The sequence below is a fragment of the Ascaphus truei genome, chromosome 6, assembly GCF_040206685.1.
Source record: "Ascaphus truei isolate aAscTru1 chromosome 6, aAscTru1.hap1, whole genome shotgun sequence".
NCBI classification, from domain to species: domain Eukaryota; kingdom Metazoa; phylum Chordata; class Amphibia; order Anura; family Ascaphidae; genus Ascaphus; species Ascaphus truei.
In genome coordinates this window covers 79684613-79698152 of record NC_134488.1, presented here as the reverse complement: position 1 = coordinate 79698152, position 13540 = coordinate 79684613, and the positions used below count along the sequence as shown (strand labels likewise).

The 13540-nt window shown below is 38.9% G+C and overlaps 1 protein-coding gene across 5 annotated transcripts in view; it reads right to left on the bottom strand.

Annotated features, from left to right (window-relative positions):
• Positions 1-4306: 4306 nt before the first annotated feature.
• Positions 4307-13540, bottom strand: part of TP73 (tumor protein p73) — a 177207-nt gene continuing 167973 nt past the window's right edge. For 4 of the 5 annotated variants that reach the window (XM_075604905.1, XM_075604904.1, XM_075604906.1 and 1 more), the window contains 2 exons: positions 8561-8654; positions 4307-6289 (listed from right to left, as the gene is read on the bottom strand). In XM_075604905.1, coding sequence (XP_075461020.1) covers positions 5969-6289; positions 8561-8654 — 415 coding nt within the window. In that variant the 3' untranslated portion in view covers positions 4307-5968. The remainder of the gene's footprint in view (positions 6290-8560; positions 8655-13540) is intronic. The other variant, XM_075604907.1, reaches the window with a different exon arrangement.

Genomic DNA, 13540 nt, shown 5'->3' with positions numbered 1-13540 from the left:
GATCCCTCGCACAAAACATGTCAGAGTGAACGTTTTTTGCTGTTTAAATGTGCCAATAAATTTATAGTTTGCTGATCCAGAGTATTCCCGGTCTGTTTCACTGACGTAGGCAGCTGCACCGCCTTCTTCTCTCCAATTGTTCTTTGCCAGCACCTTGGTAGGAGCACGTCGACAGCGCCAGGATCCCACACACCAACAGTGAGTTATGCATTGATTTGTTCCGGTTTCTTCTTGCAAAGTGTTCCTCAGTGAAGAGGTTATAGAGGGGCCGGATACCACTGTATTATATAGAGTGTGGCTACGTGGGATTTCTCTTACATTGCGTTGTATATACGTCCCAACATTGCATTTGTGCCTGATCTAGTCTGAGTAGCGTCGCTGAGGGAAGTGGTGTCCCCATTTCTCCAGAAGTACAATTACTGATGCTAACAACTAGATACCATCTATTTTCACACGTAGTCATTACAAAACACTAGGGTAACATTTTTTTGTTTGTTTGTTTTTATTATGTGACATAGGAAACAAAAAAAGCACAACAAAAAATACATTTTCCATTGATTGTATATACATCATTTTTAAAATGTAATGTCACAAGTCTGGAGTATATGAAGTAATACTGCCGGAAGAAAGCATAGATAGCTTTGAAAGATGAAAACAAAAATTCTTAAAGCAATAAAGTGCTTTAAATTGCTACTGCATTGAAAGCCCATCCACACACAACACTTCTGGGGACACTGCCATAAGCTTGGCATTGGTAATAGAAAAGGTGGTCATTATATGAGGAGTGCTACGCACATCAATGAAGACGTGGGAAATATATATAATAACAAGCTGCTATGTGTTTAGGTAGTAATATTTGAATACAAGTAAAATATACACATTTCAAAAGCAATGCCTGGGCACAGGGATTGTGTTTGAATCGTTTTGCTGAATCAAGAAGTTCAAGCTGTATTCTTCCTAGGCAGATGTTTTGAACAAGTCAGTAATGGAACCAAGCGTATTTAATTCCGCAGGTGGTCAAATTTAATACAATGTAATTTGCAGCAGCCTGAAGCCCAAATAAGAAATAATTATATGTATTCTGTACATGAAAAGCAATAGATAAAACAAAAAAATAATTCTTGCAGGTTTTCAAGCAATGTAATAATGACCCTTTGGTTGTCTTAACATTCATTGAATTACTATTCCATGTTTCTGGATCAACGGTCTACCTTATTCTCAGCTTAAACTTCCCCCAAAAAATATATATATAGAAAATCCAGCATTATGAGGAGCCTTAATGCGTTCCTTAAACAAAAACTGTGAGCCTTGACAGTTTTACATTTGTGCCAAGCATTTACTTGAAGTGAAACAATTGTCTACCATCGTAATATTTATATACAAAAATGACCTTGCCCTGCAAGGAGCTCTGAGCAAAATATACACACAATTTAGCATAGGTATGAAGGAGAACGCAAGTTTCCCCCAATATGCCAGGTTATAGAAACATGGCAGACAATGCTTAACAGGTCATTCAAATAATAAGACATTAAATAACAAGAAATAATGATCAAAAGCAGTGAAATATGTGGACCTTTACATTCTTACAGTGTACAATTTGGAGCGGTTCCTCCTGCTGAACGTGGCTGTTTTGAACAATATTGGGGTGAGGCGGTTTTATAGGAAATGAACATTTGCTTGAGGGCTGGGGCATATCTTTCAGTTCTGCATGTATAAATTACATATGAACATATGTTAACCCTTTCACTGCTATAGGTGCCATAAAAGGGCAAATGCAATGTTGCACTGTGGGTGGCGGATTTCCTCTTTTCATTAAATAATATTTGGGCAAAAATGTTGCTGTTGCTCAAAATACCAGTTCATGTAGAATGTGCGCGCACACACACACAAACAAACATCTGTCCAAGTTTAGCTCATTGCACTCGTAAAATGAAGTCTGAAATGACATTATAATTTCATTTGTGACAAATTCACCAGAAGTAGGTGTTTCTAGGAAGAGAAGAGTTTGGGCCAGTTCTCACAGATTTATCCATTTCTTTGCCTTGCTCAATCTGGATGTTTCAGTGAGACAGAATTTGCCATTACAAGACTAAAATGTGATTGTTCTCAGGAATACGGATTAAAAAGTTGAGGTGGAAAAAGTGAAAGCTTCTTTTCCCCTTATTTCCAACTTTAAACAAAATATAAAACTTTTGATTTTAAAATAACTGTTCGTCTAGGCAGATTTTCCCGAAGATGCACTGCAGAGGATTTATCATTTCTGGTAACTCCCTAAATTAACTAAAATTGTATGATGTGACTATTTTTTGTCTGTCTTGCATACAATCTGTGACTTGGTGCCATTACTCTATGCTGCATATTATGAGGGGGAAGATAATTGAGGGCAAATAGCCCCATATTACAGGACATCACAAACCTCTTCTCAGGAACCAACAGCCATACCATACACCGGTTTTAGGAATAACCAATGCACTTGCACACAGTTGAAGGCACCTCATGTGTACAGGAATAGTATATACTGTAGGATGGCTGCCTCAGAAATCTAGTCTGTTTTATGACCATGAGGAGAGGTTTGGGTAAGGCCTAGAATATAATTTCCGAAGCCAAGTTTTCATAGCGCCATGTGGCAGTACTGAAGGGCACTTGAATTCCACAATCTCATGGATCAGTATGCATGATGTTCTATAAATCCCTACTTTATGATATCTGTAATCTTCCATTAGTGTGGTGAAGGAGGATAACATATTGTATCAGCAATTACTAAGCACGTTCATGCAAAAGCTGGGGAGACAAGTTCATATCTCCCCTAAACGCCTAAAAAATATGATCTATTGTTTGCCTCACAAACTCATTGAGCTGTGCAGTCTTGCCAACGTAGTTCAATTACAAGGAAAGATATTCTGCTCTGTTCTTTTTATTTACATGCCAATTGAAAGTCTTCTTGTAGGATAAATGTGTGCATCCGCTTGGTTTGATGTTGTCATCCAGCGGGTTTAACGTCATTAAGATAACGTAATCAGAAAGGTCAGTACGATGCCTGCTCATATTGTCATGAAAACACTTGAAAAGGAAAGCACTTTAAAAACAAACAAAAAAAACAATTATTGAAAAATCAACGTTTAAATAATGGTATAAAGTTGTGGTGAAGCCATATAATTAATTGACAGTGTAAACTCAAAAGAGTGAGTTTGAAAGTACCCCTCTATTTGCACTCATTACCTATTAATTGTATGTGTTTCTATAGCCATAAAGATGAATCCTATAGCTAGAAACTAAAATCGAAAAACTATGGAAAACAAAAAAGATTTAATACATATTTATATCATACACTCAAAAATTAAAATACGTGAATATAGTTCCCAGAGGAGCAGTGGGGAGGTGCTCCTCTGAGGGGAACTATATGTATATATTTTTTGTTTTCCGTCGTTTTTCGATTTTAGTTTCTAGCTATAGGATTCATCTTTATGGCTATAGAAACACATACAATTAATAGGTAATGAGTGCAAATAGAGGGGTACTTTCAAACTCACTCTTTTGAGTTTACACTGTCAATTACATATATATTACCTCCCCTGCACCTACCATTTTATAACTAGGACACTCCTTTTCAATAGAAAATAGGTGAGCAGTTTTTCATATATACCCGTGTGATAAAGCCATATAATTAACTGAATATATTACATATAAAAAAAAAGCAATAATTTTGTGTAGTTTTTAGGGATGAACATGTGTAATGTATTCAAAAATTAAAGATACATCACACACTAGACTGTATTTCCTTGCTTTCATGGCACTAATTTAGGGGGTAACTTTATATTGTCCGAAGTAGTCTTTTCAGCTGCTTATGGCCTGAAAATCCCCTGGACTTCAATGGGTTTTTTTTAGCTGAACTTGGCTGAGTGGCCACTTTGCACAATAAAGAATAAAGCCATTAGCACTTTGAGGAAGCTTTCACATAGAACTATATTGATTGTCACTGTCTTTTTCGTTTACTAGTTGAAACAAAGAGTACTGTACTTCTTATACCTTAAGCTTGGAAATATGTAAACCTTTCCCTGAAGTTCGCAAACTCAGTGAAATTTGGCCTTTTGCTTTGCCACACCCAAAAAAAGTCAATTTGCAGGTCACATGACTATATGTTTGCATGCACACAAAATCCGGGCAAAAAGGGTCACAATTAGAGCGATTTAACAATTTGCCAATTGTTTTACAAAAAGGTGAAATTTGTGAAACATTCTGCAAAGCTTATTTGAAGACATTTGCCCATCTCTAAATGGGTGTCATTCCCCTCACCCTCCCCCCCGCCCCCCATAGAATATGGAAAATTAATACATACAGCTTTCAGAAATATGTGAATACGTCCCTAATTAAAGATATATAGTAAAATAACACAAGCCGTCTGACTGGCTTCTGGTACGTGATACTTAACATTTATTTGTATTGCACTGAAAAAAAGCAGCATTATCACACCCTCCTGCACATGGGGGCAGCTGTCACCAATGTCTGCAGGAAGTACAGTGTATGTGAACTTCTCCCTTTCACTGATACAGTGCCAACAGCCCATTTCTGAGCATGAGCAGATCAATGCATTGCTTTCTACTGTGTCAGCAAAAGGGTAAAACAAAAGACAACCCTAGAAATACACAAAAGCATAGACTGATTGAGCAGATTGTGTTGACCTATTTACAGTTACACAAATACAACATTAATGTGCATTCTGTATGTTTCTTCCAATTGATGTATGTAATACACACAATTTTTTTTATTTTTTATTTCATTATAAAAAGCTGAACAAATTTAAATATATCACTGTGTTATAAAAACAACAGCTAGTGATGGAAGGATACTTTACATATGTTACATAAACAAATATTAATACGTTAACATGGATCGGATCTGGTGGTTAATTTTTGTAATGATAGTGTTATAATATATACTTATTACACATATCTGCAGCCAGTAATCTAGCTAGTCCTCACTGTGTGAACTGATAAAGAAACCCAGCATACACGTTAAACTCACCTATTCTAATCACTACCACTTTGCAGCTGTGTCAAACAAATGAGCGTGTTCCGGGGCTGAGGGTTCTACAGCAAATTATCTCACAGATAATCACAATCACGGTAACATAGCCTGAAAATATTAAGGACGAAGGGATGCGAAAAATATGTACATGAGTAGGTCACAGCCATTTTATGCCTCTAAATTACACATGTTTGTGCCCCTAAAACGCAGCTGAATTGAGACTAAAAAAGGACCTGCTCTTTACTTAAAAACAAATGCACCATGTGAGGTGCGAGTCTATACATCTTCCTATAACCTCCCATTCACACACATGTTCTGAACTCCACTTGAACGGTGATTTTTTTTTTATATCAAACAAAGAATTGAAAGACACTGGGAAAAAAAATACTTTTTTTTTTTGGCAGTCCATCAGGAAAGATAGTCATCCTTTTCCTCTTACAGTGTTTTCTGTATCGGCAAATGGCAGACGTCTGGGAATAGATGCCTCTCCCTATCTGTGTGAAACCACAGGTCTTCCTGATTCACAGGGCATCTCTCAATGGGGGTAGCCTTAATGAAAGAGAACATATTTTCACTTGTGTATCAACTGAAGCCAAATCTTCCAGTGCATTTGGCTGCTGTGCTTCCTCCTCCACAATTGTGCTACAAAAATATCTACAAGCAACAATACGTTGACATATGTTGTTAATGTTTTCTCCACTCTGTTGATCCCCTTATAAATGACCCTGTCATTAAAACCGTTGGACGCACACACATATTTACAGCCTTGTCTCCCGTCACAGCCTGAGTCTGGCACATTTATCACTACAGTCTCAGCTTTTTGTTGAGCTCACGAACTGTAAACGGTTTCGCCGTTCTGTTTTTGGCTTTGCCAAAGATGGATATATATTTTTTATTTTTTTTGGTTTGCTTCACCACTGGCTGTCAAAGTATAAGACTGATATTAGTTGATGTCACTTTCTGCAAACTCTTCCTTTATGGACTGTTTGCGCGATTTGCAATCGGGTAAATCAAAGCCAAAGTCTGCCCAATCATCAGCACCACTCCGGTTGGGAATGGTGATGGTGTGACGCACGCGGAAATGCACCGCCTCCATTACACGCTGGCGCTGGAGCTCACCGGAGCTGCCAATCGAAATGGTGGAAGCATTGCTGCTTGACCGAATGAGCTGCTGGGCTCCGTAGTCATGGCTCTTGTTTAGTTCTTGAATGCCTCTCCAAATCATTGTTTTGTAATGTTCTGGTATCTTCAATGCTCCAAGATCCTGAAAGGAGAAATCATGACATGGTCAATGGCTGAAAACATAGTAACTTCATAAAACACATGTCTATTGTCTGCATGCAGCTCATGCTTCATCTTTGTTCTCAATGTGCTTCTTACAAAGTGGTACAGTATGAGCTTTGGAGACAGGTTAAACATAGTCTTTTGGTGCCAAAAGAGATTACCAAATTAAAGAAGAAAATAAAACGTGAACTGGAATTAGATTCTTTGCACCAGTATTTTTTTTATATTATTTTTTTTTTAACCAGATTTGCCCTTTAATAAAGACACCCGGTATCATACCTAGAAGCTTATCAATTAAATACATCCTATTTTCTATAATAAATATCTCAAATCTTTTATGAAATTTTTTTAAGAAATAATAACTCACATTTTAAATTCTAAAAATATGATCAATCAAATCCGAGAAAATAATAGGGATCCTGATTATCATGGTTTACTATTCTTAGAATATACATACTAATTCTCCTTTCACTAATTTACAAAATACTTATATATTATAGGGAAATATTATCTCATTTTGGTATTTTAACACTGATCTTATCAAATGTTTTTGTAGCAGCAATTGTGCATTAACATGGCATAAATCTATTACAGTCAAGTAGTATTATTCAGTGTCAAAATAGATGTTTTAGTGTAGTACAGTATGCCACATACAAGTTAAAACATGCAAGTCTATAAAAACCTAAGCTAGTAATACTTAGAATGCAAGCACACCATATTCAAATGCTATGTTATTGCTGTAAGCTATGTGTTAATTGTTAACATGTTTAGGGCTGGTTAATTGATATTCAACTGATCTAACCTATAACTGCCAATGTTCAATGTTCAGGGAACCCCCATCTGTTTAGTCCCATCATTGGCTGAGGGAGTTTGCCTCAAGACCAAATAATGATGCTACGGTAGATGCAAGTCCACTAAATGCCTGATCCAGATGACGGAAATGGCACCGCTCTACTGATGAACCCTCTAACAGTGAGGGCAGTACACATATAAAATAATGCACCAACTGCATCTGTAAATAACTTAAACCTGTGCTTCACTGCTGGCAGAATCTACAGCCATCACCCTGCAATATGGACTGTTCCCACCACAAGTGAAGGAGCATTCTGGGTTAATTGCCGGTTCTGGTCCCTCAGTTAGAAAGCTACTGCTCATAATGACAGATTCCATGTCTGAGTAGTACAGCATAAAATTGTTTTTCACACAATAAATATTGTATTGTTGTTTCAATGTCACGGTTATAGAACACTCTTTCGGACAGATTCACAAATAAGCATTAAAACCACTGAAATAAAGCTATGGAGCCTAAAGAAGAACAGGTGTTATTTTCCCTAAATTAACTCCAGATTCACTAGGATGATTATATGCAGAAATATCTCTGCTAATTCAACGCATAAGAATATGATTAACCAGAGGGACATGGTTAAGAGGACTTATTTTTAAATAGCACCAACAGTATGTGTGTCAAAACAGGAGTTATTTCGGATAAAACCTATCTGTAGTAGGTAACAGATAATAGTAATCTATATGAAAAACATTAACTGAGAACAATTTCAGAAAGCCCTTCATTATTAACATTCCCTGCCCATGTAAAGAGATTACTGATATTTCTACTTCTTTTACACTAATTATAGTATTTATTTGTCCTACAGTTATAAAGTGGTGGGGTTTTTTTTTCTACATGTATCTTTCTGGGTACTGTGTAAATGTAATGATTTTAAGTGATGATAATATATTTTTCTGATTTAGTGATAATTGCCTTTGATAACATATTGATCATTTTATGAATCCCTGAGTGGTCTTATAACTTGCAACAAATCTACACTTTTCCAGTACATCTATTGGAAATGTGCATTTGGGTCAATAAAACAAAAGCACAGTGGACAGAAATGTTGGCATGAATTAACCATGAACGACAATGCAATCAAATCTAAACTGTACGAGGAACATATTACTTGCCGTCATTGTGCCATCTAACTCTGTAGGAACCTGATCATTGTGAGAACTGGAAAGCATTCACATTTCAATTCTATCATTATTATTTAATGTGATTCCTTCTGGTATGATAATATACTGTTATTATTAAGAGATGTAGATGGACATATGCTATTACTTCTATGACCATGGAAATAGGTTTATTCCCAATAAAAGAAATACAGATATATTTCAAAAATTGTCAGTGTACATTTCATTTTTCAGCAATAACTTGCCATAATATGCTTGAGGATTAACAGCCTGACCAAACATTTACCTCCATAGTTAGGTTCTGCAGGTGGTAAATATTCTGTAACCCTTGTGATGTGAAATATTCGATGCAGTTTGGACACCCCAATCCTGTTAAAAAACTGCAAAAACAGAAGAGTTTGGAAAATAATGTAGCATTAACTCACAAACATATGATGAAATCTCAAGAATCAGAATTGTTGGTCCAGTACTTCAATAACTCAATGAAGATTCGGTTGACTACCAAATTATCATTCTTGTCACATAGGGAGAGATTCATTAACCTTCAATACAGGTTTCTGCACCACGATCCCACAATAAGTGCAGTGCAGTGCAAGTGAATGGCAAACAATGCAGAATTGTGGCACCTGTACAAAAATGTTATTGAATCTCAGCGATGGAATGAAACTATGTACTATAAGGCTTCATGCAACTGTGATTTCCCACACGGAAGGGACTTCATTATATTGTGCCAGTAGATATTGTGAATGGCAACATGAGCCAAAGCCTACCATCATGTTACAATATCCAATTCTCTGTTACCATTGAGGATTATATTTTGCGGTGTTCTCTGATTAAGTTACTTGAAAACCCAAACTAACTAACTTTTTAAGTATTTTCATTAAAATTTGTTAATTTAGGAGATATTTCTAAATGTATAGGTTGGTGAGAAACTTGCTTAAAATGTCTTTTACTTTTTCCATTTACTATTTATTCCAATGTTGATTGATAGGTTTTGCTATAAATATCAGTGGAACAATACTTGTATTACTTTGGAACAGGAACAAAATAAGCTGCGAATAGCTCTTCATAATTAGCCAATTGTACACACAGGAAAAGGAACCTTGTATTCATTTAAAACAGCAAAACATGTGCACTGCACAATTCTTTCTTTACAGGATTGAAGCAGGGTGTTGAACTATGTTAATTTGAACTCTGGGGACCCCCTGATTCCAGAGATACTTACCTCTGTAGGGGTGCCAGTATCTGTCTTCATTTCAAATCACCCGGTCACTCGGGCCAATAGGAAGCCGCAAGGGATGACATCATGGCTTCCTGTTGTCCCGCGTAACGAGGGTTATTTAAATGCAGTAATTTCATTAGGCCCACAAGCTCCCTGCCTGCAGATACCAGCATCCCCTATGGAGGTTTTGCTTCTATAATATTAATTCACAATTAGGTACGTGGAAAGCCAATACCCTCACGAAACCATATCAATGGTCCCCACTTGGAACCGAAATTTAGTGTACCATCCCTCATCTGAAACTGAAACATAACAATCATAACAGTATTTATCACAGCAGTATGCACACATGATATACAGATAATACAGCATACCGACAGAAGTGTCACATAAATCATACTGCAAAACACAGTACATCACAGTGTTATATGAAGAAACAATCCTATTACTGTATAGAAATGACCCTGGTTCCTCCCAACATGGAGAACCTATTTACTATCCAATAGTAATGCTGAGGGTCTGGCTTATGTACCAAAGCACCAGTACTATCTGGTACTGTAACTGAAAATACCCTCTTTGGGTGTCGTTCTGAAACATATTCCACTCTATCCATGTAAATTGATCAGCCTACCTTCCACACCACTATAAGATAGGATATTCTCTCCACTAAGTGATAGAAGGTAATCTTTGCATGAGATGTGATGTAGGCTCGTATGACTTCCTCCAGCCACTTCTCCCTATGCTCATCTATCTCTCGCATTATGGGTTCTGGCACTTATGGATATTCAATAATAGGGAGTGGAGGGGGGAAAGGATGGTAAGCTCTAGCTACTGTCTGTGATACGGTGCCAGGGGTGAGAGGATCATTGAACGTGCAAAGTACCTGCCTAAACAGGTGAGAGAACCCCTTTTCAACAAGCACTCATATTGGGATTGATACAAGAAAGTTCATTAAAAATACCTTTATTAGTGTATATGGGTAAAATAAGTGAAGTACGTAAACACTCAACACAATTAAAATACGTATTAAACTAAATGTCTCTAAGTCCGAATCGTAGACTAATAGAGGTTGCTATTTGAAGGAATATGATGTATCTGGCACCATGTGCAATAAATAGTTTTAATATTGCATAGTAAATTAGATAGGGTGCCTCAGTGTGGTGTGTGTATTTTTGTTGAAAGGGTCTGGTGTGTGTTACATGAGTGAAGGTGTCAATCACACCGCTTTCAAATCACATCTGATTAATATGTGGTTCAATGGCAGTCTGTAAAGTGTAATATAGCTGGTACATTACTGGCCAGACCAACATTGTATATGCTGATTGTGGCCTAGTGGGAGTCGATTATTAGAGAGACCACCAAAGGGTTAGTATATATCCTTCAATGCAACGCTGAGTCAATTAAAATGTAAAAGAAAAAGGCTACTATGTAGCTAGGGGTGGTGAGGCTATATTGTGGGAACTGTTAAGGTGTAACAATGTTATAGTTGGTTCCCCCTGGTCAGTAATTATTCCAAGGTTATTATAGCCTCACATGTGCTCAAACCAAATTAATATAGTAAATAGATAAATACCTTGGTGGGCGGTCCTCTGTGACGTCAGCACGTGCACTGGTGCGGCGACGTCTGTCTAGAGAGCGCGGACAATAGCCGCAGCTTCACTCCGAGCTCCACCCGGCAACTTTACTCATAGCGGTGTTCATTAATACACCATGCCGGGCGGAAACTCAACAGATGTCGCCACTCGTGAGCAGAGATTAAACGCTCCGAGATAGTAGCCCCCAACAGCACCCCTGTATTGTAGAGGGTACTCTACCGAGCGGCTGCAGGGCACCATCTCTATCATACCTTATTGTCTCTACCCAGCAGACAGGGCGTACTCGCCCTATAAGCTAAATGTGAAACCATCCACATAAGTCTGCAGAGATAGAGTGCTTTTTGTCCTATAGGCAGCTGAAGTAAACCGTTTATAATTGGCCATACTTATCTATCTGTATACCAGCAAGCCTATTCAGATACACACTTGCCACCTTCACAGGGGATACGAGCAGTGATTCATTTCATCATGTATTTATCTATTTACTATATTAATTTGGTTTGAGCACATGTGAGGCTATAATAACCTTGGAATAATTACTGACCAGGGGGAACCAACTATAACATTGTTACACCTTAACAGTTCCCACAATATAGCCTCACCACCCCTAGCTACATAGTAGCCTTTTTCTTTGACATTTTAATTGATTCAGCGTTGCATTGAAGGATATATACTAACCCTTTGGTGGTCTCTCTAATAATCGACTCCCACTAGGCCACAATCAGCATATACAATGTTGGTCTGGCCAGTAATGTACCAGCTATATTACACTTTACAGACTGCCATTGAACCACATATTAATCAGATGTGATTTGAAAGCGGTGTGATTGACACCTTCACTCATGTAACACACACCAGACCCTTTCAACAAAAATACACACATCACACTGAGGCACCCTATCTAATTTACTATGCAATATTAAAACTATTTATTGCACATGGTGCCAGATACATCATATTCCTTCAAATAGCAACCTCTATTAGTCTACGATTCGGACTTAGAGACATTTAGTTTAATACGTATTTTAATTGTGTTGAGTGTTTACGTACTTCACTTATTTTACCCATATACACTAATAAAGGTATTTTTAGTGAACTTTCTTGTATCAATCCCAATATGAGTGCTTGTTGAAAAGGGGTTCTCTCACCTGTTTAGGCAGGTACTTTGCACTTATGGATATTCAAATCCGTGTGACTGTCGGTACCGCTGGTCTATGTGTCTTTCAGCCCTGCTGATCTTTGTCAGTCTGCAACCTTCTGCCTGACCTGGCAACACCCAGGAGAAAGGGTTCTGCACAGGTGGATCACAGTACCTGAATTTTACACTCTTTGGTTGAACTATCCCCAAGCGTATCAAGTGTTCCCTACGCCTTAGTGCTTCAGCAGTTTCCTCGGGACCAAACTCTCCCTCAACCCACCAGTGATCTACAATGTCCTCTTCTTCTAGGAGAAACCAAGTGTGATGCATGTATGGGACATACCCCAGGAGCCTGGGATCCCACCAAGGTAAAGATTTTACTAGAGCTGCCTTTGTGGACCCAGAACCTGAGGTAGTTTTAGACGAGAAACCTGAAGTGTCCGAATTTACTGACGGCATATTTACTCCCCCCAGAGGTTACACTGTCCGCAATATCATCCTCCTCAGACCCATCCCCAAAGTCTCAGTCCCGTCAGTCCTGAGAAGGGGTTGCTGGCTTCAGAAGGCTTTGGGCCCGCCTCAGCGCTCTTAGAAAATGAGGGTCGCGCAAGCACGGGTGGGGCAGTACCAGTAGGGGTTTGGGCTGTAAAGTGCTTCAAGTCTCGGTCAGAGTCCTTGGTCTGAGCACCACCATGCCTGGATACCAGAGATATGCTCACGATGTGAGGTTCCGCAACTGGCTGGGGTTTCCGGCCAATTACATGGTCCTGGTACTTGGCCATTTCTTCGAGGAAAAATGTTGTCATACTCACTGGATTCACAGCTTTTCTGCGACCCAGGTGTGCCCGAACATGGTCCATAAAGTGTCTCATACCAGTGCTAGGTAAAGCGGTTCTCACTGGAGCGGGATTCGGCCATTCCTCATCTGCCCTGGCGGTCACCTTTCTGCTGATGTCATCTGATTCCGGTCGCGCGGGATCTTGGTAAAGGTCGATGTCCAGCACCGGAAGTACGTCGACATCTGGTCTTTGCTTTGGTGTGTCATCGCCATCCGCGTAGGAGTCAGCACCGGAAGGTACCTCCCCGCCGGAAGTCTCCATCGGGTCCTGCTGGAGGTAAGGGGGTTGATTCTCACTGCTCCGCTTACTCGCCGGAACTCTGGGACTCGCTGGATGGGATACTGGTTCGCTGACCAGGCCGCTAGGAACCGCCACTGCTGAGACACTCCTCTGTCCCTAAGATCGCACCATTGCTGTCATCGGGACCAGACTCTGCCGTCGCTCAGTGTCACAGGTAACGTCTGCTTTCACA